Raw genomic sequence first — 25,669 nt, 5'->3', positions numbered from 1 at the left:
ACCGTAGCAAATGTCCCGAGGCTCCCAGGCTGCTAAATCAGGAGGGTTTCCCATTGCCTTTTGTGTTGGGATTCCAGACCCGGTGAAACCACAGTTTCACACGCTCTGGTCTCCTGGTCCCATCAGACCTCCATGTGAAGGAGCGTGTGATTGGGGGAACAAGGGGGTGCTGTGTCTGTGGGTTGGAACTCGAGGTGGCAGCGCCTCGAGCTGCGGGAAAGCTCAGTGCAGGTGGAACACGCAGGCTTTGAAGCAGGAATTGGGGTATTCAGATTGAGGAGCTTGCGTTTCCCAGCCTCTGTTGCCCACTTCCCCTGCTTCATGGCAGATCGATGGAGCAATTCCAGCTGCTGCTCATCCTCTGCTCTTCCCTCCTCAATGCAGGAATGTGGGGGTTCCACGATAGAGATCTCATGCTCCGCAAATCCCTTTACACCTTGATGGATAAAGGCGTGGAAAGGGAAGCGCTGAAGCGGAGGTGGCGCTGGCAGCAAACACAGCAGAATAAGGAGGTAGGACCGAAACCAAACCCCATCCTCTTTGCCGAGGGGAAAGGTCTTGATAAAGCATCCTGTGGGGCTGGGAGGTGCTTCCTGTCGTGATCAAGTCACGAGGATGTTGAGCAGCTCCCTGGCTGTGCCATGATAAGAGGAATCCTTCGAGTTCTTCCCTGTGAGGGTGCTGAGGCGCTGGCCCAGGGTGCCCAGAGAAGCTGTGGCTGCCCCATCCCTGGCAGTGTTCAAGGCCAGGTTGCACACAGGGGCTTGGAGCATCCTGCTCCAGTGGAAGGGGTCCCTGCTATGGCTTTAGATGAGCTTTAGGGTCCCTTCCAACCCAAACCATGCTGGGATTCTATGATCTGTCCCACTGTCTCTTGTCAAGAGATGATGTCCTCTCTAAGACTGGAAGGATTTAGTGTAAAAGTAAAGGTTTGTTCTCATTCCGTGGGTTGCAGTGTTTGCTTCCACCCCACAAAGAGGCAGACTTTCAGCCAGATTCCTTCCCTGGGCTGCCTTGAGAACCCAGAGGCAGAACTGAGCACACTCCCTGCATCATGCCGTGATTCGTGTTGCCTAAATCCATGGGGAGAAGCTGTGTCTGGGTATCTAAAGCTCTGCTGCAGGGGCTGGGCGCTGTTTCCTGGGCTGACTTAGGGGCTCTTGTGCTGTTTTCCAGTCTGGCCTGGTTTACACTGAGGAGGAGTGGCAGAAGGAGTGGAATGAGCTGATCAAGCTGGCATCCAGCGAGCCCCGCGTGCACTACGGCACCAACGGCAGCGGCTGCGGGGGGTGCGTGAGTGGGAAACCAACACCTCGGGAGCTAAAGCACCGGGAATACCCCCCTCAGCTCACAGTTTGGGTGGATCCTCAAGGGACAAGGCTGGGAATCGCTGCTTTGGGGGTTTAAGGGTCAGGAGAAAGCAAGAGGTCCCTAAAGCATCGCAGGAAGGGATTCTAATGCTCCTTTAGGTGGGGTAACACGTGCATTGAGCAGCAGATGAAGGTTTCTCCTGTTCCATCATGATGGATGCTAAATGAGAGTCGTAAAGGGAAGCTGAGAACTTCTGCAGTGCCCACGCTGTATTTCAAGGGCACTTTGTTGTCCAGGGAAACCCCAGCTTTAGATAAGAGGGTCCCAGAAGTGCCAAGCAGCAGCGTGGTATTCCCTGGATACAAACCCTTGTCTTGGAATAAGGCATTCCTGGGGGGATCTGCATCTAAAGTGGCAGCTTAAGAGCTGAGATCAAACCGGACAATGAATTTCTCCTGTCCCAAAGTGTGGAAAGCTCGGAGGAGCCGGTGTACGAGAGCCTGGAGGAGTTCCACGTCTTCGTCCTTGCCCACGTGTTGAAGAGACCCATCGTGGTGGTGGCAGACACGATGCTGCGGGACTCGGGGGGAGAAGGTGAGAATCCCGCTCTCTTCTGAAGGTCTTCATGACCTGGGCACGCTCAGGCTGCAGGTTTCCTCCCTAGGGCAGGTTTTCATGGGCTCAGGAGCTGTTTCCATGGGGTCTTTTTGCTCAGTGAAGCTCATCTTGAAGCAGAGATCAGAGATACCCCCAGAGGGCACGAGACCCAGCTCAGCATCACCGGCTGCTCTTTTCCTGTTCCTAAGCACGTCTGCATGATGGGTTGGCTGGTTTCCTACCTCTTTGGCCCCCACACGTGTGTGTAGAGCCGGGAAGTTCCCTGCTTGTTGTGTTTGCCACTAAGCAGGTTTAATTTCCTGCCTGAAAAGCTGACTCAGTTGCCATCATTCTGGGTGCACAACTGAAGTTGTCTTGTGGAGGAGCGAGAAAGGGCTTTTTATAGAAAATCCAGGTTCTTTTGGCAGCTGTGTTCCTCCTGGCATGAAATCAGTGTCTATTTTGGGTTGTGGTTTGGGGCTTTTTGGTGGCTCTCAAGCTGACAGATAATTGCAGGTGAAACCTTAAACAAAGCACAGTTTGTTCCGGAGCAGTTGCAGGATAAACAGCTCTGAACTCTTTCACCCCTTGTGGAAAATAACCCTGATTTCTTCCCAGCATTTGCCCCTATTCCCTTTGGAGGGATCTACCTTCCCCTGGAAGTCCCAGCCAACAAATGCCATCGCTCTCCATTGGTACTGGCTTATGACCAAGCCCATTTTTCTGCCCTGGTATCCATGGAGCAGAAGGAAGCCACAAAGGATCAAGGTGGGTGGTAAGGTTTATATGGATCTGTCATTGAGGGCAGCCCTGGGAGGGAGGACTGGTACTGGTAAGGTACCAGTGGGGTACTGGTGGGTTACTGGTGAGGTGCTGGCCCAGGGTGCCCAGAGAAGGTGTGGCTGCCCCATCCCTGGCAGTGTTCAAGGCCAGGTTGGACACAGGGGTTTGGAGCAAGCTGCTCCAGTGGAAGGGGTCCCATCTCATGGCAGTGGGCTTGGACTAGATGACCTCTAAAGAAGTCTTTTCCAGCCCAAACCAGTCTGTGATTCCATGAGGATTCTATGGTCCCAAGCATGGGCAGTCGCTGCGTGACGCCGGTTGCCATCAGTAGTGATGTTCTTGGTGAGTGCCAACGTGAAAGGTTTCTCCTTTGGGCCATTAAAGCAGGCTCTTGTCCCTTGTGCAGCCGTGATCCCCCTGACAGACTCCGAGCACAAGCTGCTCCCTGTGCACTTTGCCGTGGATCCCGGGAAGGAGTGGCAATGGGGGAAGGACGACAGTGACAATGTCAAGCTGGCCAGGTTGGTAATCCCCAGCCGGAGCGGGTTGTGCTCTGTCCCCAGCTGGGATTTCATGTGTCTGGATGGAAGCTGAACCCCTCTGCAGTGGAGATGGAGCAGCTTCATCTTTAACTTCATTCTCGTTTGATGCCCTGATTTCCTGAGGGAATTGCTGGGGTTCAGATGCAGAAGAGAAGGCTCAGGGGGGACCTGATGGCTCCCTACAGCTGCCTGAGAGGAGGATGGAGCCAGGAGGGGCTGGGCTCTGCTCCCAAGGAACAAGGGATGGGACAAGAGGAACCGGCCTCAAGCTGCACCAGGGCAGGTTTAGATGGAGCTGAGGAACAATTCCTGCCCCAGAGGGTGCTCAGGCATTGGAACAGGCTGCCCAGGGCAGGGCTGCAGGCACCGGCCCTGCAAATGTTCACAGCCCCTCAGTGCCATGGGGCAGCGGTGGCCTTGGCAGGGCTGGGTAAGGGTTGGACTGGATGAGCACGAAGCTCTTTTCCAGCCTTGATTCCATGACTTCCATACCCTTTGGGTAGGGCTGTGCCATCTCCCGAGCTTCATTGCTCCAAATCCGTGAGTTCCCAGTAAGTGTAGCTCAGAAACGAGGCGCAGCAGCACAGCAGCCGCTGTACTGACACCAAACCCGAGGGGTGTTTTTCCATTCCTCTGTTCCTCCTGGACAATAACAGCAAATATCCCTGAGCCTGGGCCCCTGGAGCTTTTCCTGAAGTGGTTTTTGTGGAGAGGAGGCTCGTTTGGAAACCGGCGCTATTGAAGTCGGTGACATGTTATTTGTCTCATGGCAGGGAAGTTCATTTGTGGAGTTGAGCTTCATCCGTAGCAGCTTGATTGTGCCGTTCAGGAATCCTGTTTCTTCATTTAGGATTTAATGGAAAGGTTTGGAAGGCTACAAAAACGTCACCTTTTGTCTCGTGCTGCATGGAAACATGCAAAGACAATAACTCGGTGTGGAGAAGGGAACCTCAGTTGTTAAACTGGCCTCTAACCCAGCCTTGGTTTCGATTGCAGCGTGACGCTGTCCCTGGAGGCAAAGCTGCACTTGCTGCACAGCTACATGAATGTGAAATGGATCACGCTGCCTTGTGACACGCAGGTGAGCAGGCAAAGAGGATTCTCTTTCCTCTTCAATTATTTAAGGCTCCTTTCCGCAGGGGGCAGAGGTTGGGGTTCTCATCTGGCCTCTTCTTTACGTGAGCTTGGCTGTGCCCAGCAGCCCCTGACAGCCTGAGGTGTTGGTGGTGCCTCCCCCTGTTTGAAAGGAGAGAACTCCCCAGCTTAAATAAGAGCTGCTGTGGTCTGTCTGCAGTGGTGGAGGTGTCCTCCCTGTAGCTCCAGTGGTGATGGTTTGGTTGTGCCCTCCTCAACACCGTCCCCATCTCAGCCTCACCGATGCACCAGCCACTGATGGGGAGCAGCAGAAGATGCTGTGACCCCAAGGGGATGCCAGCCATGCCCGTGGGGTGATCAGAGGGGGGCTGCTGGCTCCTCCTCACCTGTAGCACCTCTTCTGCTCTGGCTTTGTCCCCCAAAACCTGTACTGAGCCCCAGACGGTTGCTGGGAACGTGTTGCTGGGGTGTGTTTGAGCATCAGGAGGCGAGCACCCCCTTCTCTGTTCCACCTTCAGCTTGAAAAGCCTCATCTGAGAGACCTGATAGACCTCAGTGTGTGTCCTCTTCCTCCCCAGGCACCTTTGGCACAGCCGGAATCCCCGACGGCCTCCGCTGGTGACGATGCTCGATCAGCTGCTGAGTCGGGAGAGTCGGACAAGGAGTCGGTCTGCAGCAGCTCAGCCAGCAACGGGGGCAGCAGAGCTTGCAAGGACAAAGAGAAACCAAAGAAAGACCGGGAAAAGGATAAGGAAAAGGACAAAAAACGGGCGGACTCGGTTGCCAATAAGCTGGGCAGCTTCGGGAAGACCTTGGGGAGCAAGCTAAAAAAGAACATGGGTGGCTTGATGCACAGCAAAGCTACCAAGGGCGGTGTGAGCAACGGGCAGGGAGATACCTTGGAGAAGAAGAAGAAAGGTTCCTTGAAGGCGAGGAAAGGCAGCAAAGAGGAATCTTCCCAAGGAGATTTGTCAGCTCCTGTGGAGAAAACCTGCCCGCGTAAAGCAACCCCGGAAAAGCCATCGGATCCCTACAAGTACAGCAACGACGTGAGGCTGAGCCTGAGCATCCTGCGGGCTGCCATGCAGGGAGAGCGCAAGTTCATCTTTGCCGGCCACCTCAAGACCAGCAACCGGCACCAGTACCAGGAGGAGATGATCCAGAGGTACCTTCTGGATGCTGAGGAGCGCTTTATGGCCGAGCAGAAGCAAAAGGAGGCGGAGAAGAAGGCGCTGGCCAGCGCTGCCCCTGCCAAGAAGCTGGAGCCGGAGGTGAACACCCGTAAGGGTGAGGAAGTGATGCTCAACCCCGCTTACCCCCAGCCTCCCCCTGCATACACCATCCAGACCCCGGAGGTGGCCATAGGTGCTAAAATAGCAGCTTTTCCCTCTGGTTATTCGGGAGTTTTCACCTTTCCCAGACCTTCCATGGTCAACAGCATGGAAGGGTCGCATCCCCCCAGCTACCAAGACAGCAGGCGGCAGGTAGCGGGGGGGTCCTGCACCAACCTCCCTCCCTACGCCACCTTACCCAGGCACTGCACCCAGGCCCGGCCAAATCCCTACCAAACGAGCCCTTCCCACCTCGGGCGGTTCTCCCCCACGGACATGGACATCCATCCCACCTACCCACCGGAGTGCAACGGCTCCGCCTGCCTCCCCCCGCACAGCAACGGCTACCGGGAATACCTGGAGCAGGACGGCTCGCAGAGAGCAGCCCCGGCAGACAGAGCTAAAAGCAGAGTCCTTTATAACGTGCAGCAGACCAAATGCAAGCAGCCGAACTGCAGTTTTTATGGACATCCGGAAACTGGGAATTTCTGCTCCTGCTGTTACAAGGAGGAGCTGAAGCGCAAGGAGCGGGAGGCTCTGGTGCACAGGTTCTGAGCGCTCTGCCCCGGCGCTGATCTTGAGACCCATGAAGATGGGGAATGCAATAATAGATATATCTATATATTATGGTTTTAAACACACCCCCACCCTGCTCCTCTCCCTCTCTGTGGAAGGAGGGAGCAGGGATTTGGCTGGTTGGGATGAGAAGCGGCATTTGGCTGGTGTGATGGAAGTGATGCAGGAGGGAGAGGGGGTGAGGAAACCCAGCCTCCCCTCCGGAACACCCTGCGAGGAGGAGGAGGAAGCTTTTCCAGAGGCTTCTCCTGGCGTTTGGGGAGGGAGCACAGGGTGGGAGCCGGGGGGGGATCCTTCAATAAACCAGACCAAAGCTTTGGGAGCACAGGGAGCAGAGCCCCGCCGGGCCCTTCCGCCGGCCTCGGATGTCACTGCCCAGAACCCAGCGGAAACAGCCCCAGAATTCCAGTTTGAACGTCACAAACCTTGGGATTGTGACATCTGAATTCCAGCCGGTTTCATTCGTGTTTCTTTTGGCTGGTACTGAGCAAAACGTGGTTGGAACCGGACATTGTTGGGTTTGGTTCTTCAGTTGAACTCACCCGAGCCCGGCCCCACTGGATGCCTCTGAGCATCCTTTAGAGTGGGCTCAGGGCTCTGCCCTTCCAACGGGCTCAACTTTGGGTTTAAAACGTTACTTTTCAACTCTTTCTTGGGGTGGGGGGGACAGAGGGGGGTGCTCACAGTGCTCGAGTGGTTTTGAGTTTCTTTTCCCTGCAGAAGTACTGTGCAAAGCCGTTGTGTCCGCGCTACGGCCGCCCCGGCTTAGGATTGAGACGAGGACCAAGGTCAGTGTCTCCAGCCAGCAATAACCATCGGTGTGGGGAAGTGGGAGAGGACAAGGAGCATCCCGGAGCGCCGGGAGGTAAATCCACACGTGTCCGTGGACACAGCCCCCCGCGATAACTCTTTCTACTTGAGCTACTTCCGTACTACCTCTGTTCTGCTGAATCGAATTAACTCGGCTCCATTTTGCTGAGCCACGATAACTGACCTTAGGCTGAGGAATATTAAAGGATATTTTTGATAATAGGGCTAAAAAGAGTGAACCCTGAAGTCCAAGCAAACCTTTAACTCACTCACACGCTCCATGTGGTCCCCTCCGTCCCCTTCTCCCCCCATCCCAGCCCCGCTCCCGTCTCGCAGGGTGGGTGTCATTGAGCACTGCGATGTTTGCACACATCCTTGGGGTTAGGTTTGGAACCGCAGCTCCCGCCTCCATCCTGGCTCAGCGTTTTCCCACTGGGAATAAACCCTGCCCGACACTGATCAAAGCTTTACAACGTGCCCCCCTTTCCTGGTTTTGGGGTTGTTTTGTCCGAAGGCATCAAACTATGCAAATCCCTCCTAACCCACTGCCCAGGCTGGTGATAAGGGCTTAGAGAGCCAGGCAGAGGAGGCGGAAGTGTACTTAGCACTGGGCAATCACCCGAAGCCTTATTCTCCCAAGTACCCCAAGGCTTGGCTCTAACCTACACGTTTTACAGTTTAATGTGTATAAAGAACCCAAGGAAGGCCTTTCGTAGCGGAGGATGTGGGAATGTGGTCCTGATGGATTGGATCAAGCCATGGGAGCTGCTTGTCGACAGGTTCTAACTGTCCCGGTGAGGGCTGAGCTGTGATTGAAGCAGTTCTCTTTGGGTTTATTCAGTCCCCAAGTGTCAATGAGCCTTGCCCAGCGTGATGCAGAAGGAAGAGGTATTAAATACTGAGGGCTCTGTGCCAGGTTTTTCCTGCAAACTGCCGGAATTCCGATGTATTCCATCACAGGGATGAGGATGTGGAGCACCGGTTAAGCGCTGCGGTTACCCTGCAGCAATCTCTTGCTTCACCCCAAATATTAAGGCATAGAAAACCCCAAATCTCACTGTCTAGGGGGGTCACTGGGTTTCTAGACCCATTCCTACCAGAGATTCCTGTTGGTTTGAAGTGGAATCCCTCCTTTTCTTGGTAAACCCCATCCTGACGAATGCTGGAGCTTGTGTGGTGGGGAGTTTTGGACCCGCTCGTGTTGATGCTCCTGGCCTCTGAGGGTAGCAAAGTGCTGCTGGTAAAGCAGTGGGGGTTTAGGGGAGCTCTGCTTTAACTTGTCCGTGTGGCAGAGTTGTGAGGAATATTGTCTTGAAGGGGGAAACCCAGGGAATCTCGGCAGCAGGAATCCATCCTAGGGGAAAACCATCCCAAATCCCGTGTTACCGGAGCTGCTGTCACTCTTCCTCCTCCTGAGGGGCCGTTTTGGGGGATAAATCAAGTTGGGCTGGATGCACTGTGTTCCTGTTGGTGAGGTTTGACTCTAGGAGGTCTGAGGCCGGGATACGGATACAAACGTGTCCCCATCCCATAGGACCAGCTGGGGTTTATGGCAGTTATTGGAAGATGGGGCAGAAAACGACCCAAGTGAGGCTCAGGTGCTGGGTGCTGAGGGTTTTCCTATGGAGGGCAGGGTTTGGCTGTTCCCTAGAGCCCCAAAGCCCGGCTGGGTTGAGCTGAGCCAGCGGCACCTTCAGAACCACAGAGGATTTGTTCAGGTCATTTTTGTTTCCTTTCTGGTGAAACTCGGATTTTTTTCTTCCTCTTTCTCTGTTTTTTTAAGGGATTATTAACTACAAACTCTATTTATTGACAGAAGATATTCCCCATGGATTCAGGAACACCCCTGCGGTGCGTTCAGCCCCATCCCAAGGCCAGGTTGGACAGGGCTGGCAGCAACCTGCTCTAGGGGAAGGTGTCCTGGGTTGAAACTGGAGGAGCTTTAAGGTCCCTTCCAACCCAAACCATTCCATGATTCCAAGCGTGGGACCGGGTGTTTCTGCTGGCACCGGTGTGGGATTCAATGGGGAGGGAGCAGCTCGTGCTCCAAAGCACCTTTCCTGGCGGAAAAGCACCAAACCTGCCCCAAGGAGGGGTTTCTCCCATGGGAGAGGCTGTGACCTGACTTTAAGTGCACTTAATGGTGTGGTTGGAAGGAACCTTGATGCCATCAGGCCCTGGGTGTGGGAAAACCCCACTGAAGAGCATTGGAGTTGCGTGAAGGAGCATTTGCCTTCACTGATCGCACTGGGGAAGGCTGAGGGGATGCGTTGGTTCCCACTGACCCCACGCAAAGTGACCTGAATTAACTCTGCAATTGTTTTATTCACCAAAATGCTTCATTTTCACCCATTTGGTTCCATGGTCAATGAAAGCCTCGGTTGGTGATTTCTGTCCTTGCTCCTCCTCGGGAGCAGCGGCCGGCGCGGCGCGGGCTGGACACTGCATCCTTCCTTTGTGCTACCATAGACTCACTGACAATAAACCACGTTCGACTAACGAAGCCCTGAGCAGCGGCCGTGCCTCTTTCCTTCCCTTCATCCCGGGAATTCAGCCCCAGCGGGATCGGGAAAGGTCTCAACCCCCTGCCCTGGGGCTGCTCTTCATCCCCTCCATCACATCAGTGGGGTTTCTTCTCCTCCGTGGCGCGCAGCATCCTCCTCCCTGGGGATAAGAGTTGATTCTGGCTCTTTAGGTACCAGAATCAGGCTTTCATTAAAGAAGGATCCCCCCAAACCTCCCCTCATCGTCATTTGTGATCTGGGAAGAACTTTTCCCTGGCTGCAGTTGAAGCGGAGGCTTCAGCTGGTTCGATTCCCAAGGAAATCCAGCCCCTTTGCTGGATGCTGAAGCTTTAAATGCTTCCGAAAGAGGAAAATTCACCGGGATGGAGGCAGCCTCGGGGCTGTGTTTGGGGGCTGCTTGGAAACGCAGATCCCGGGGCAATGGGAACTCTTTTGGGGCTGGGGGAGCCCGGAGCGCTTTCCCACAGGCTCTTTGCATTGGAATTCTCTATCCCAGCTCCCAGGGTTTTCCTTTCTTCCCAGTGCCACGTCTGTGCCGGTGCCGGCTCTCGGGGTGTCCCGGGGTGACCCCGAGCTGGCGCTGCCCTTGGAGAGCAGCCCTGGCTCCAATCCCTGCACGCAGTTCCTCCCATCCTCCCGGTGCCGGATCCAAACGCGCGGCCACGCTCCTTTGGGATGCTCCTGCTTCCTGCAGGAGGAAACTGGGCTGCCCCAGACAACCCGGGCTTAAACGCACTCAAACCCGCGCCTGACGCTGGGGTTTCCTGCTTCCAGCCGGGGTTTACCCCGTGTTGCGCAGCAGGAGCTGAGCCCGCGGGGTCTGGGGGCGCTCTGGGGGCTCCGCGGCGCTGGGGGTGGCCGCAGGTCGGGGCCGTCGGGAGCGGGGCTCGGCCCTGGCGCGGCGCCGGTGGCCGCGGCTGTTTCCGGGCTGGGAGGAGAAACCGTTCCTGGGCGCTGAGTCACGGAGCGGCGCGTCCCGAGGAGAGGCCGCGGGGGGAGCCCTGGTGGGCACCATCACTTGTGGGTGCTGGGTGGACCCCATCCCACAGCATCCAACCCTCCTGGAGGCCTGGGGCTGGTGGATGCACCCCAGCCTGAACCGTCCATCCCCCTCCAGCACCATTCATCTCTTGTGGGGTGCTGGGAGCTGTATGCACCCCAACCTGCACTATCCATGTCCTACAGGGTGCTGGGTGCTGTGCGTACCCCATCCCGCACCATCCATCCCTTGAGGGGTGCCCTGGGCTATGGGATCCCCCTCCAATCCCATCCTTTCGGGCTGCCGGAGGCCCGGGGCTCTTCACACTTTGTGGACGGGGTGCGGGCAGGGAGCGGGCCGGGTCCAAGCAGGGTGCGGGCAGGGAGTGGGCAGGGAACTGTCTGGGTGCGGGCAGGGAGCGGTCCGGGTGAGGGCTGGGGCCAAGCAGGGTGCGGGCAGGGAGCGAGCGGGCAGGGTGCGGGCAGCGCTGCCCTTCTGCCGCCGCCGCCGCTCCGCCCCGCCGGGACCCGGGCGGGGAGGGCGGGAGGCCGGGACGGGAGCCGGGGCCGGGGCGGGCGGCAGCGCTCGGGGCCCCGGGGCTGCTCCGCTGCCGCCGCCGCCGCCTCTCCGGGCCCGCCCGGGCAAAGTCCCTGTGCCATGAGCAGCCGCCGCCCGGCGTTCCTCGGCCTCCCAGGTAGGGCCGGGGCCGCGGGGTGCGGGGGGTCCGGAGCGTCCCCGGGCCCCCCCGCACCCAGCGGCCTTCCCCGCAGGGGAGCTGGTGCTGGAGGAGGCGGCGGGCGCCCGGCAGCGCTGCGGCAGCGACGGCTCCGTCCCCGGGACGCTGCTTTGCACCAACCGGCGCGTCGCGTTCGTGCCCGCGCAGGTGCGGCCGGGACCGGGAACGGGACAAGGAACGGGAACGGAACAGGGAACGGGACAGGGAACGGGACAGGGAACGGGAACGGAACAGGGAACGGGACAAGGAATGGGACAGGGAACGGGAACGGAACAGGGAACGGGACAAGGAATGGGACAGGGAACGGGAACGGAACAGGGAACGGGACAAGGAATGGGACAGGGAACGGGAACGGAACAGGGAACGGGACAGTGAAAGGGAACGGGACAAGGAACGGGACAGGGACCGGGAACGGAACAAGGGAACGAGAAAGGGACAGGGAACAGGTCCCCGTGTTGCCACCCGCGCCCCGCCCCGGCCCGAGGGACCCCCAACCCCCATCGTGCTTCATCCCTATCCCAGCCCTATCCCGGACCCCATCCCACAGCTTCCCTACCCCATCCTGACCCCATCCTGACCCCATCCTGACCCCATCCCAGCCCCATCCCACCCCATCCATCCTCACCGGCAGCAGAATCACTGCGTTCACCCGGGGAACTCCTCTCTGCAGGACGCGGTGGGGGGGGTCAAGGGCTCAGCACCAGCCGGGACAGGGCAGCGGGGTCCGGGTCCGGGTCCTGCCCCTTCGCCCTTCCCAAGGGGCAGCATCCAGCTCTCCCCGCTCTCCCGCAGGCCCCCGGCTTCTCCCGTCCCTTCCTGCCCAGCGAGCACGAGGTGGCGCTTCCCTGCATCCGCAAGCTGGTGGCAGGTAACGGCGGCCCCGTGCGATGAGTTGGGCAGGTCTCAGCGCGCACTGACACCGTCTCACCCCCTCCCAGCCAGCAGCTTCACCAAGCCCAAGGTGCTGACGGGCACCTCCACGCTCAAGTTCATCCCAGAGGAACTGGCCCTCTTCTGCCGGGATTTCCGCCTCCTCCGCTTCTACTTCCATGAGAACGGGTTGGCTCCGCAGGCGTTCCGGGTGAGCAGGGTGGGATGCGGTGGGGGGGGGGGGGAGGTTCCTGGGGTGCTCCACAGCCTCCAGGGCAGAGGTTTTGAGGGGCTCAACCCCATTCTTGCTCTTTGCAGGTCGCCAACGCCATTGCCCAGGCGCGGGAGGCAGCTGCGTGGTTGGGGGATGCAGGTGAGGGATGTGATGGAGCCCGGCCGGAGGAGGAGGACGAGGATGAGGATGAGGAGGATGAGGACGAGGACGGCTCCTCTGCCACGCTGCTCTTCGAGAGCCTGCGGGACTGGGAGAAGGAGCTGAAGCGCCAGGGAGCCGCGGGCTGGAGGGTGAGCGCCGTCAATGAGCGCTTCGACATGGCCCCAAGGTGCGTGCTGGGGACACGCTCACGCTGTGACCCCAAACCAGGGGCGGGACAGGAGCACCCAACCCGCCCTCCGCCACTCAAAACGGGACGGGGGGGACACCCGCAGCCTCCCCCGGTACCTGTGGGTGCCCAGCGGGCTCCTGGACCACGACCTCAAGCGGATTTTCGCGCACTTCGAGGAGCGCCGGGTGCCCGTGAGTGCGGCGGGGGGGCGCTGGGGGGGTGTTGGGAAGGGGTTTGGGGGTAACAATGGGGGGGTCCCCGTGTTCGCCCCACAGCGCCTCTGCTGGCACCACCCGGGCGGCAGCGCCCTGCTCAGAGCCGCCGGCTTCCACGCGGGGTCGGAGCCGGGCAGCGAGGACGCGAGGTGAGTCCCGACGGGGGGGGGGTCCTGGGGTTGCTCCCCCCAAACCCGTCCCCACCTGGGGGTCCCTGTGCCCCACCGCAGGTGCCTGGAGGCGCTGCTGCTGGGGGGCCGCGGGCCCTGCGTGCTGGTGCGCACCGCGGAGCTGCCCGGCCCGGCCGACGTCCAGCTCGCACACCTCAAGCTGCGGGCGCTCTGCCTGCCCGGTGAGCGGGGGGGGGACACGGCGGGGACCCCCCAGCCCCGACCATGGGGGTCCTGACCCCCCCATCCCGTCCAGGCGCCGCGGCGGAGGAGAAGTGGCTCTCGGCGCTGGAGGGGACGCGGTGGCTGGACCATGTCCGGTGAGGGGGTGATGGCGATTGGGAGGGCTTCAGCTCTTGGGGTGTGCACTCAAAACACGATGGATGGAGCGTGTCCACCCCCAAAACTGGTGTCTGTGGGGCGATCACAGTGCCCATAGGGACCCATTTTGGGGTGCCCTGACCCCCCCTTTCCATCCCTAAGGAGCTGCTTGAGGAAAGCCGTGGAGGTGGCGTCGCTGCTGGCGGGGAGACGCTGCTCCGTGCTCCTGCAAGGTAGCGCCATGGGGAGCCCCGGCATGGGGGGACACTGGTGGGGACCCCCCCATCACCTCACCCCTCCCCAGAGCCGTCGGACCGGGACCTGAACTGCCTGCTGGCCTCGCTGGTGCAGCTCCTGGGGGACCCCCATTCCCGCACCCTTCCCGGCTTCCAGAGCCTGCTCCAGCGGGAATGGGTGGCAGCCGGACACCCCTTTCCCCACCGGCTGGGGCTCCTCCGTTGTGACAGCCCCTGGGAGGAGGTGAGACCCCCCCCCCCGCATCCCGTCACCCATCCCTGTCACCGGAGGGGGGGGTGGGTGACCAATGTGGGTCCCCCCATTCCCAGGCTCCCGTTTTCCTGCTGTTCCTGGACTGCACATGGCAGCTGGTGCGGCAATTCCCGGCGGCGTTCGGCTTCACCGAGGCCTATCTGCTGGCCCTGCACGACAGCAGCTTCACCCCCTACTTCAGCACCTTCCTCTTCAGCTGCCAGCGGCAGCGGGGCCACGGCAGCCCGGTGAGGGGGGGGCACCACATCCATGGCCCCAGGAACGGGGTGCAGGGATGGGCTCGGAGGTGGATCCTTCCCATCCCGCTCGGATGGGTTTAGGGATGGGTTTAGGTTCAGAGATGGATCCTTCCCACCCTGCTTGTCGGGGCTTAGGGATGGGTTTGGAGGTGGATCCTTCCCATTGTACTTGGCCAGGTTTAGGGATAGGTTTGGGTTCAGAGATGGATCCTCCCCATTGTGCTTGGTTGGGTTCAGGGATAGGTTTGGGTTCAGAGATGGATCCCGCTTGGATCCCTCTGTGCCTCAGTTTCCCCACTTGGGGACTGCTCCCACCTCAAGCTCCTGTTTCCCCCCTGCTCCCGCAGCACCGGTCCCGCAGCCAGAGCTACCGCCTGGTGAGCGGGGGGCGGGAGCCCCGTGCCGCGGTGCTACCGGAGGTCTGGGAATGGGGCCTGCGCTACAGCCGGCAGCAGCGGGAGCGCTTCCGGAACCCAGCGGGAGCTGCCTTGGGAACCCCCAGCACTGCAGAGCCCCAGCCCAGCGTGAGTCAGGGCTCGGCTCTGGGGGGGCTGCTCTATGGGGAGGGCACCCACGTGCTGCGTGAGACACCCCCATCCCGCTCTCCTGGTTGATCTGGGGTGCTCTGCGTGGAATCATGGAATCCTACAATGGGTTGGGACCAAGGGACCCTAAAGCTCATCCAGCTCCAACCCCTGCCATCCAACCCGATGTCCATCCATCCAACGCCACGTCCATCCATCCAACCCCATGTCCATCCATCCAACCCCACATCCACCCATCCAACCCCATGTCCATCCACCAGGACCCCATGTCCGTCCATCCAACCACATGTCCATCCATCCAACTCCATGTCCATCCATCCAACCCCATGTCCATCCATCCAACCCCATGTCCATCCATCCAACCCCACATCCACCCATCCAACCCCATGTCCATCCACCAGGACCCCATGTCCGTCCATCCAACCACATGTCCATCCATCCAACTCCATGTCCATCCATCCTTCCACTAGAGCAGGTTGCTCCAAGCCCTCTCCACCCTGGCCTTGAACCCCTTCCTGGTGCCATGTGCCCCCCCAAAGTTGCCCCATCCCGGGTTTCTCCCCCATTCCCCCCTCCCTCCGCCTTTCCCGCCCTGATCCCTATTCCCGCTCTGTTCCCAGCCTGACAGCCCCTGGCCGGGCGCGGGGCCCGGGCCCGTGTTCGTGCTGACCAAGGGCGCGCTGTCAGCCCAGCCCCTGCCCTGGAGGAGCGGCCGCCCCCCCCCGCGCCATTCCCTGGAGAGCCTGGGGGAGCCGGGGGGCGGGCGGCCCCCCCCGGGGCTGCTGCTGCCCTGCGCCGCGGGCCCCTCTGTGCGGCTCTGGGCACGCTGCTACCTGCGGGGGCTGCCCGAGGCTCAGGTACCGCGCACGGGGGGACGGGGACACGGCCCAGCCGCATGTCCACCCCCAACCCCATGTCCATCCATCCAACCCTTATCCATCCATCCAACCCCATGTCCATCCATCCAACCCTTATCCATCCATCCAACCCCATGTCCATCCATCCAACCCTTATCCATCCATCCAACCCCATGTCCACCCATCCAACCCTTATCCATCCATCCAACCCCATGTCCATCCATCCAACCCTTATCCATCCATCCAACCCGTATCCGTCCATCCAACCCTTACCCATCCATCCAACCTCATGTCCATCCATCCAACCCTTATCCATCCATCCAACCCCATGTCCATCCATCCAACCCTTATCCATCCATCCAACCCGTATCCGTCCATCCAACCCTTATCCATCCATCCAACCCCATGTCCATCCATCCAACCCTTATCCATCCATCCAACCCCACATCCATCCATCCAACCCCATGTCCGTCCATCCAACCCTTACCCATCCATCCAACCCCATGTTCATCCATCCAACTCTTATCCATCCATCCAACTCTTATCAATCCATCCAAACCTTATCCATCCATCCAACCCCATGTCCATCCATCCAAATCTTATCAATCCATCCAAACCTTATCCATCCATCCAAACCCATGTCCATCCATCCAATCCTTACCCATCCATCCAACCCCATGTCCATCCATCCAACCCTTATCAATACATCCATCCAACCCTTATCCACTCATTCAACCCCACCTCCATCCATCCAACCCTTATCCATCCATCCAACCCTTACCCATCCATCCATCCATCCATCCATCCATCCATCCATCCATCCAACCCTTATCCACTCATTCAACCCCACCTCCATCCATCCAACCCTTATCCATCCAGCTAGCCAGCCCTGTATCTATAAGACAATCCCTTATCCATCCATTCAACCCTGTATCCATCCATCCAACCCCATGTCCATCCATCCAACCCCATATCCATTCATCCAACCCCACGTCCATCCATCCAATCCCATATCCATCCATCCAACCCCATATCTATTCATTCAACCCCATATCCATCCATCCAACTGCACATTTGTTCATCCAACCCTACATCCATCCATCCAACCCTTATCCATCCATCCATCCACCCAACCCTACATCGATCCATACAACCCAATGTTCATCCTTCCTGACCCCATGTCCATCCATCCAACCCTTACCCCTCCATCCAACCCCATATCCACCCATCCAAACCTCTGTCCATCCACTCAACCCCATATCCATCCATCCAACCCTTACCCATCCATCCAACCCCATGTCCATCCATTCAACCCCATATCCACCCACCCAACCCCATATCCGTCCATCCCACCCCATATCCGTTCACCCCACCCCATATCCGTCCATCCCACCCCATGTCCGTTCATCCCACCCCATATCCATCCATCCCACCCCATATCCGTTCACCCCACCCCATATCCATCCATCCCACCCCATGTCCGTTCATCCCACCCCATATCCATCCATCCCACCCCATGTCCGTTCATCCCACCCCATATCCATCCATCCCACCCCATGTCCGTTCATCCCACCCCATATCCATCCATCCCACCCCATGTCCGTTCATCCCACCCCATATCCATCCATCCCACCCCATGTCCGTTCACCCCACCCCATATCCATCCATCCCACCCCATGTCCGTTCATCCCACCCCATGTCCGTTCATCCCACCCCATATCCATCCATCCCACCCCATGTCCGTTCACCCCACCCCATATCCATCCATCCCACCCCATGTCCGTTCATCCCACCCCATGTCCGTTCATCCCACCCCATATCCATCCATCCCACCCCATGTCCGTTCACCCCACCCCATATCCATCCATCCCACCCCATATCCATCCATCCCACCCCATGTCCGTTCATCCCACCCCATATCCATCCATCCCACCCCATATCCATCCATCCCACCCCATGTCCGTTCATCCCACCCCATGTCCGTTCATCCCACCCCATATCCGTTCATCCCACCCCACATCCCGCTCTCCGTGTGCCCCCCTCCCCATGGGCCTCCCTGTCTCCCGCAGCGCGGACGCTTCGCTCCGTCTCCGGCCGGGCTGGCGGAGGAGCTGCTGCTGCTGCAGGCCCGGCTCAGCGCCCTCACTGCCTGAGGCCATGGATCCGGGATGGGACCTCGGGAATGGGCCCCCGCCATGGGGAGGACGCCGGGGGGGATCCCGCAGCACGCAGTGGATCCCGGCCTCCCATTAAATTCCTGCTACCTCCACGGAGCTTCGGCTGCTCAGGGCTGGATGCGCCCGTCCGGAGGCCGTCAGAGCGCGGGGGGGCTGCGAGGGCTGCGGGGAGGGGATCCCCCAGCACTGGGCTCCCCAGCTTGGGGCTTCCCCTCGTATTGGGACCCGTTGGCTCTGGGATCTCCCAGCAATGGGATTCCCTGGGGATTGCAAACCCCCATCACTGCGATGTCTTGGCAGCAGGATCCCTCAGCACCGGGATCCCTCAGCACCGGGGTCCCTCAGCACCGGGATCCCTCAGCACCGGGATCCCTCAGCATTGAGATCCCTCAGCACCAGGATCCCTCAGCATTGAGATCCCTCAGCACCGGGATCCCTCAGCATTGGGATCCCTCAGCACCGGGATCCCTCAGCATTGGGATCCCTCAGCACTGGGATCCCTCAGCACTGAGATCCCTCAGCACTGGGATCCCTCAGCATTGAGATCCCTCAGCACCGGGATCCCTCAGCATTGAGATCCCTCAGCACCGGGATCCCTCAGCACCGGGATCCCTCAGCATTGAGATCCCTCAGCACCGAGATCCCTCAGCACCGGGATCCCTCAGCATTGAGATCCCTCAGCACCGGGATCCCTCAGCATTGAGATCCCTCAGCACTGGGATCCCTCAGCATTGAGATCCCTCAGCACCGGGATCCCTCAGCATTGAGATCCCTCAGCACAGGGATCCCTCAGCACTGGGGTCCCTCAGCACAGGGGTCCCTCAGCACAGGGATCCCTCAGCACTGGGGTCCCTCAGCACCGGGATCCCTCAGCACCGGGGTCCCTCAGCACCGGGATCCCTCAGCACCGGGATCCCTCAGCACCGGGATCCCTCAGCATTGAGATCCCTCAGCACCGGGATCCCTCAGCATTGAGATCCCTCAGCACCGAGATCCCTCAGCACCGGGATCCCTCAGCATTGAGATCCCTCAGCACCGGGATCTCTCAGCATTGGGATCCCTCAGCATTGGGATCCCTCAACACCGGGGTCCCTCAGCACCGGGGTCCCTCAGCACCGGGATCCCTCAGCACCGGGGTCCCTCAGCACAGGGATCCCTCAGCACAGGGATCCCTCAGCACTGGGGTCCCTCAGCACCGGGATCCCTCAGCACCGGGGTCCCTCAGCACCGGGATCCCTCAGCACCGGGATCCCTCAGCACCGGGATCCCTCAGCATTGAGATCCCTCAGCACCGGGATCCCTCAGCATTGAGATCCCTCAGCACCGGGATCCCTCAGCATTGAGATCCCTCAGCACCGAGATCCCTCAGCACCGGGATCCCTCAGCATTGAGATCCCTCAGCACCGGGATCCCTCAGCATTGAGATCCCTCAGCACTGGGATCCCTCAGCATTGAGATCCCTCAGCACCGGGATCCCTCAGCATTGAGATCCCTCAGCACTGGGATCCCTCAGCATTGAGATCCCTCAGCACCGGGATCCCTCAGCACCGGGATCCCTCAGCACCGGGGTCCCTCAGCACCGGGATCCCTCAGCACCGGGATCCCTCAGCATTGAGATCCCTCAGCACCGGGATCCCTCAGCATTGAGATCCCTCAGCACCGGGATCCCTCAGCATTGAGATCCCTCAGCACTGGGATCCCTCAGCATTGAGATCCCTCAGCACCGGGATCCCTCAGCATTGAGATCCCTCAGCACCGGGATCCCACAGCACCGGGATCCCTCAGCATTGGGATCCCTCAGCACCGGGATCTCTCAGCATTGGGATCCCTCAGCATTGGGATCCCTCAACACCGGGGTCCCTCAGCACCGGGGTCCCTCAGCACCGGGATCCCTCAGCACCGGGGTCCCTCAGCACAGGGATCCCTCAGCATTGGGATCCCCGGCACTGAGGGCGCCATCGCCGCTGCTCACGACAGGCGCTATCGCGACAGAGCCGCGCGCCCACACCCAACATGGCCGCCGCGCCTTCCCCGCGCGCTGCCGTGACGTCACCTCCCGGCCGCAGGCGGAGTAGGGGAAGGGGAGGGAGGGGCGGGGCTGGCGCCCGCGGGTGACGTCACGGCGTGCGGCGCCGTTACGTGACGGCGGCGGCACCGCGAGGGCGGGAGCGGGAAGGGGGGAAAGATGGCGGCGGGGCCGATCTCGGAGCGGAACCAGGGTGAGCGCGGGGGGGGGCGAGGCGCCGAGATGGGGCTGGGGTGGGGTCTGTGAGGGACCGGGGCGTCTATGGGGGGTCGGGGAGGTGAGGGGCCGGGAGGGGATGTTTGCGAGGAGCTCTGCGGTGCCTGTGCGCACGGGGAGCCTTGGCCAGGCCGGGCACAAGGCGGGCGGTGGGATACGTGCGGTAACGGGAGCTGGGATGGAGCGGTCCGGGTTTCCTTAGGGAGAAGGGGGGCACAGCGGGGACTGAGGGTTGAGGGGGGGCCTTGGGTGCTCTCAGCCTCAGCCCCCCTCGGGTGCTCCCGGGCTCACCGGGGTTTGCTTCCCGCCTGTGCAGACGCCACGGTGTACGTGGGGGGGCTGGACGAGAAGGTGAGCGAGCCGCTGCTCTGGGAGCTCTTCCTCCAGGCAGGACCCGTGGTCAACACCCACATGCCCAAAGACCGGGTCACGGGGCAGCACCAAGGTGAGATCCAGAAACACTGCGGGCGGGGAGGAGGTTCCTGGGGGAGGGAGGTGAAGGGACCGGGGGGGGGGGGGATCATCTCCCCTTAAGGGGGGTTTGGGGCTCCTCACCCCTCACTCAAGCAGCTTTGGAAGCTCTCCTCAAGCTCTGCCTTGGGGCTCATTGCAGGCTATGGCTTTGTGGAATTCCTCAGCGAGGAGGACGCGGATTATGCCATTAAGATCATGAACATGATCAAGCTGTATGGGAAGCCCATCCGAGTGAACAAAGCCTCAGCCCACAACAAAAACCTGGACGTGGGGGCCAACATCTTCATTGGCAACCTGGACCCTGAGATCGATGAGAAGCTGCTCTACGACACCTTCAGCGCCTTCGGGGTCATCCTGCAGACACCCAAGATCATGCGAGACCCCGACACGGGCAACTCCAAGGGTTACGCCTTCATCAACTTCGCCAGCTTTGATGCCTCAGATGCTGCCATCGAGGCCATGAATGGACAGTACCTCTGCAACAGGCCCATCACCGTGTCCTACGCCTTCAAGAAGGATTCCAAGGGCGAGCGGCACGGCTCGGCCGCCGAGCGCCTGCTGGCAGCGCAGAACCCACTCTCGCAGGCGGATCGGCCCCATCAGCTCTTTGCTGATGCTCCTCCTCCTCCCTCCGTCCCCACCCCTGTTGTCACCACGCTGGGACCCGGCGTCACCCCTCCAGGTGGGTAAATGGTGGGTAGAATGGGTTAGGTTGGAATGGAGCTTAAGCTCATCCAGTTCCGACCCCTGCCACGGGCAGGGACACCTTCCACTAGAGCAGCTTGCTCCAAGCCCTGTCCAACCTGGCCTTGAACACTGCCACGGATGGGGCAGCCACAGCTTCACATTCCAGTGTCCCAGCACCCTCGCTTCTTCCTTATTTGCAACCTGAATCCCCCCTGTTTCAGTCTGAACCCATCACTCCTTGTCCTGTCGCTCCAGTCCCTGATGAAGGTCCCTGTCCAGCATCCTTTCAGCCTCCTTCAGACCCTGGGAGCTGCTCTGAGGTCTCCACAGCTTCTCCAGGCTGAGCAGCCCCAGCTTTGTTGTTGTTGCCTCGTGTGGAGCTGCTGGTGAATTATTATCACCACTTTTTGCGTTGCTCTTTCCACTTCACCACGTTCCTGCTGTTTCTTTTCCCAGGTCTCCCGCCCCCAGGATCATTCCCGCCTCCGGTGCCTCCCCCTGGAGCGATGCCTCCCGGGATGCCTCCTGCCATGCCACCTCCTCCCATGCCACCCGGCGCCGGTGCCCCCGGTCCTCCCTCAGGGGCTGCCCCCACCGCAGGGCACCCACCTCACCCGCACCCCTTCCCTCCGGGTGGATTGCACCATCCAGGTAAGCCTGAGCACCTTTACATGGATAAACTCTTCCCAGTGTCCAACCTAAACCTCCCCTGGTGCAGCTTGAGGCCATCTCCTCTTGTCCCATCCCTTGGGAGCAGAGCCCAGCCCCCTCCTGGCTCCATCCTCCTGTCAGGCAGCTGTAGGGAGCGATCAGGTCCCCTCTGAGCCTTCTCCATCTAAATCTCCACCACATCCCCAGTTCTTGGGAGTGGGATAAGTCCTCCTCCCAATCCCCCTCCCCTCCTTTTGTGTCCCTGAGTTTCCCCTTGTGTAAAATGGGATCGTTTTTAGGGCTCCCAACTCCACATTCTCCCGCAGGATGCTGCTCTCTGCAGCCTGGCGGAGGAACAGGGAGAGGCTGCATAGGATTCTGGAATCCTCTGCTGGGTGTTCTAAACTGTGTTTAAAAAGAGCCTGGAGCAGGGGCCCAGCAGGATTTGGGAAGCTCTTTGGTGATTTAGGAAGTTGTGCCTTGCTGGGAAGCATCCACTTGGGTCAAGACAGGAGTTTCCTTGCGCTGTGAAGGTGCAGGATGCAGGAGGGCAGGGTCTGGTGCAGGTGTTGAAGGGCTTGGGTACTGTTTGGGTCCTTCAAAACCCCAGGAATCCCAAATCCTTGGCCCGCAAACCCCAACCCCTTTGTTATCATCCTGGACAAAGCTCCAAATCTTCCTCGTTTTCCTCTGGTGTTGAATTAATTCCAGTAAGTGGGAACCTTCTCGCAGTCTGCAGCTCCGCCAGGCTAATTCCAGACACGAGCACAGAATGTTTCTTGGGTTTCCTGCCATTTTTAGCCCTGTATTCCCGGGGAACGAGCAGTGTGGACGTGGAGGCTCTGGGTTTAGATGCAAATGGAATTGGCAGTTTAATTTGGGGTTTCTTTGCATCAATCCTGCCTGCTCTGAACCCAGCCCTGCGCCGGGCCCTTCTCCCCCCCTGGCTGATTAGGGGGCTTTGTGTGCTGGTGGCTGTGACTTTGTGAGCGACCAGATGGCTGCTGCTCATTCCCGATTACAAAAGGGATTTCCAGGCTTTAGAGGAGCCAATTACACCCGGCAGAGGGAAGACTGAGGGGGCATTTCCACACCCAGGCCTTGCGGAGCCACGATGAGCATCTGAGGAGAGGGGAAGAAGCAGCTGTGGTTGGTTGGGTTTGAATGGGAGGAAAGGAATAGAGAAGTAGGTTTGGGGGAGCCAGGTTTCTGTGCTCGGAGCAGAGCAAGCTTCAAGTGCAGGGAGCCTGCCCCGAGTCCTTGAGGGAAGCGATTCCTTCCGGAGCCCCATCCCAGGGCCACGCCACACTGGGTGTCACCACACACAATGACATCCAAGTGGCGTTTACTGCGTCTGTTGCCTCCTGTGGGGGAGTTTTGCACTTCCTCCTCTTTAACCTCCTTTTCAATGGAATGGTTTGAGTTGGAAGGGACCTTAAAGCTCCTCCAGCTCCAACCTGTGCCATGGGCAGGGACCCCTTCCACTGGAGCAACTTGCCTTAAGCCCGTGTCCCACCTGGCCTTGAACACTGCCAGGGATGGAGCAGCCACAGCTTCTCCCTTCAACCCATTCCAGTGTCCCACCACCCACATGGCAAAGACCTTCCCAAGATCTTCTCTAACTCTTCCCTCTTCCAGTTGGAAGCCGTTCCTCCTCATCCCATCCCTCCATCCCTTGTCCAAAGCCTCTCTCTAGCCGCCTTATAGCCCCTTTAGGCACTGGGAGCTGCTCTAAGCTTCTGCCCTTGCCGCGGGCATCCCTTAATGTGTTATTCCCACAGGAATCCCTCCCATGCAAGTGCACCATGGACCGCCAGGGATGGCCCAGCACCACCCAGGCCCCCCGGGCTCCGGAGGCCAGCCCCCACCCCGGCCCCCGCCTGGCATGCCGCACCCTGGGCCCCCACCCATGGGCATGCCACCCCGAGGACCTCATTTTGGGTCGCCCATGGGTAAGTGGGTGCCTGCAGGAGGTGGTGTGGGTGCTTTGCTATGGGTGGGATCAGTGCTTGGTGCCCATCGTTCCGAGCTCAATGTGGGTGGATGGGAAGGAGGTGATGCCATCCAGAGGTGTCCTGGAGCAAGACCTGCTAAGCCAGGGTGTCCCAGGGCATTCCCTGTGCCCGTTGTGACGTGGGGATCTGCACTATGGTGATGTCCCCCCCAGCTCACATTGGGATAGCAGCAGGAAGGATTCCTCAGACCTGTGGGATCCTCGGGGAGACTCCTCCAGGATCTGTTTGTAGAGGGGGAATACTGGCCCAAACCATGGGCACCCCTGCCTGGGCTTTGGGGGGATTGGCTGTTCCATGTCTCCCCATGGTGCTTAACTCCTCTGCTCTGTCCCCACAGGTCACCCGGGCCCCATGCCCCACCATGGCATGCGTGGGCCTCCTCCGCTGATGCCTCCCCACGGCTACAACGGCCCCCCTCGCCCACCACCCTACGGCTACCAGAGGGTCCCCCTGCCCCCCCGGCCTGCACAGAGGCCCCCTGGGGTGCCCCCACGGGGACCCTTGAGGGGTCCCCTGCCCTGAGCGTGGCTGTGACGAGGCCCCCTCCCTGCTGGGGGCCCTCCTCCATGTGTCCTCAAGCTTTCATTCCTCCCCGGGCGAACACTTCCTCACCCAGGAGGGGCAGGGGGGGCCCCCCCGGTCCCACCTCCTGCCTCTGCCTTTCCCTCTCCACATCTTGTTCCCCGTGGGTTTTTCTAGTGTTCATTTTCCTTCCTTTCCCACTTCTCCCAACCCTGAAGCTACTTCACGGTGCTTTGAGGAGGATTTGGGGCTTTTCTATGTAAAGCAGCGAGCTCCCCTTTACAAATAAAGTGTTCTCTGAAGCAGGGGCTCTGAGAGCAGGAGGGGGCTCTGCCTGTCTGGCACTGAGAAGCTGCTGGCTCAGGAGCAGCCACATGTGGTAAGTGATGGCCAGAGATACCCAGTGCCTGGTGCTGGGAAGTGGGAGAGCTCCATTGCTCCTGCTCCCATTGCCTTTGGCACATGAAGAGGCACTGAAGGATCTCGAGATGAGCTGGAAGGGCTCTGCACTGATCTCAGCTGCTCTGGTGTCGAATCCCAGAGTGGTTTGGGTTGGAATTTACCTTAAAGCTCATCCAGTTCCACAGGCAGGGACACCTTCCACTGGAGCAGCTTGCTCCAAGCCCCATCCAGCCTGGCCTTGAACACTGCCAGGGATGGGGCAGCTTCTCTGTTCAACCTCTTCTGGTGTCCCACCGCCGTCACAAGGAAGAGCTTCTGCCTAAGAGCTCATCTTTGTCAGCCTGAGGCCATTCCAAGCATAAATCCTTGTTTTTCCTGTTAGAGGAGGGGGATTCCCATGGTCCGGACAGGCTGGGAGGAAGTGACGACATCTGTAACCCTCAGTTGTTTCCAGTCAGGAAACCGGGAAGAGTCCAGCTTGGCCTAAGATGTGGGCATGGAGGCTGGGTGCAGTCTGTGATTGCCACGATGCTGAGCTCCCCGATGCTCCTGGGTTTATCCCCGTGGCAAATCCAACACGATTGGAGGCCCTCAGGACAGGAAAGAGCCATTCCCTGTCCCTGCCACCATGCATTTTGCTCCAGTGATGCCCATTAAAGCCTGAGCTCCGGCTGCTCAGACACAGCAGGGAGGGGGACCCTGGTGACAATGTGGCACATGAGTCACAGCCTGACAGGCCTGGGGGGCCGCGGGGGAGCTGCGCTCACCAGTGCAGCCCAGGCCAATGAGGCTCCGTGCTGGGGTGCGTGATGAGGCCCGGCTGCGGCAGGGACACAGCATCAGCCTCTCCTGCGTCCCCCCCGGGGGGCTGTTCCCAACGGGAGCTCAGTTATGCCTCGGTTTCCAGTCCCTGTGCTGGTG

General features: G+C 59.8%; 3 protein-coding genes across 8 annotated transcripts in view; all 3 read left to right on the top strand.

The window, feature by feature from the left end:
- OTUD7B (OTU deubiquitinase 7B) overlaps nucleotides 1–9,533 on the top strand; it is a 30,770-nt gene extending 21,237 nt beyond the window's left edge. For 2 of the 6 annotated variants that reach the window (XR_013958539.1, XR_013958540.1), the window contains exons 6-13: nucleotides 385–512; nucleotides 1,177–1,289; nucleotides 1,778–1,905; nucleotides 2,527–2,676; nucleotides 3,098–3,212; nucleotides 4,230–4,314; nucleotides 4,907–6,413; nucleotides 6,956–9,533. Coding sequence is in view for 2 of the 6 variants with exons in the window: in XM_080634979.1 (XP_080491105.1) it covers nucleotides 385–512; nucleotides 1,177–1,289; nucleotides 1,778–1,905; nucleotides 2,527–2,676; nucleotides 3,098–3,212; nucleotides 4,230–4,314; nucleotides 4,907–6,214 (2,027 nt within the window). In the remaining 4 variants the exon portion in view is untranslated. Of the gene's footprint in view, nucleotides 1–384; nucleotides 513–1,176; nucleotides 1,290–1,777; nucleotides 1,906–2,526; nucleotides 2,677–3,097; nucleotides 3,213–4,229; nucleotides 4,315–4,906; nucleotides 6,878–6,955 lie in introns of those variants that run through there. The other 4 variants (XR_013958537.1, XR_013958538.1, XM_080634980.1 and 1 more) reach the window with 4 other exon arrangements.
- A 1,211-nt stretch (nucleotides 9,534–10,744) lies between these two features.
- Nucleotides 10,745–17,731, top strand: MTMR11 (myotubularin related protein 11; the record flags this gene model as incomplete). Its single annotated transcript, XM_080634864.1, has 15 exons — nucleotides 10,745–11,243; nucleotides 11,320–11,432; nucleotides 12,078–12,153; nucleotides 12,224–12,366; nucleotides 12,474–12,718; nucleotides 12,825–12,912; nucleotides 12,997–13,085; nucleotides 13,167–13,288; nucleotides 13,363–13,426; nucleotides 13,590–13,660; nucleotides 13,732–13,907; nucleotides 13,994–14,164; nucleotides 14,524–14,700; nucleotides 15,342–15,578; nucleotides 17,648–17,731. The coding sequence occupies 15 exons, from the start codon at nucleotides 10,745–10,747 to the stop codon at nucleotides 17,729–17,731; spliced, it is 2,355 nt and encodes a 784-aa protein (XP_080490990.1).
- Nucleotides 17,732–19,888: 2,157 nt separating this feature from the next.
- Nucleotides 19,889–24,648, top strand: SF3B4 (splicing factor 3b subunit 4). The gene is made up of 6 exons (XM_080634957.1): nucleotides 19,889–19,974; nucleotides 20,314–20,442; nucleotides 20,611–21,153; nucleotides 21,615–21,809; nucleotides 23,591–23,761; nucleotides 24,162–24,648. The coding sequence occupies exons 1-6, from the start codon at nucleotides 19,941–19,943 to the stop codon at nucleotides 24,344–24,346; spliced, it is 1,257 nt and encodes a 418-aa protein (XP_080491083.1). The 5' UTR covers nucleotides 19,889–19,940; the 3' UTR covers nucleotides 24,347–24,648.
- The last annotated feature ends 1,021 nt before the right edge of the window (nucleotides 24,649–25,669 follow it).

This window comes from Psittacula echo (genome assembly GCF_963264785.1).
Source record: "Psittacula echo genome assembly, chromosome: 26".
Classification (NCBI taxonomy): Eukaryota; Metazoa; Chordata; class Aves; order Psittaciformes; family Psittacidae; genus Psittacula; species Psittacula echo.
Note: the sequence above shows the minus strand (reverse complement) of the source record. Positions and strands in the feature narration are given on the sequence as shown.

Excerpts from the sequence above, each read along its gene's own strand:
- SF3B4 (XM_080634957.1), top strand. The coding sequence starts at position 19,941 with ATGGCGGCGGGGCCGATCTCGGAGCGGAACCAGG. Across the intron at positions 19,975-20,313 it reads GATCTCGGAGCGGAACCAGG|ACGCCACGGTGTACGTGGGG; the intron begins GTGAGCGCGGGG and ends CCGCCTGTGCAG. Across the intron at positions 21,154-21,614 it reads ACCCGGCGTCACCCCTCCAG|GTCTCCCGCCCCCAGGATCA; the intron begins GTGGGTAAATGG and ends TTCTTTTCCCAG.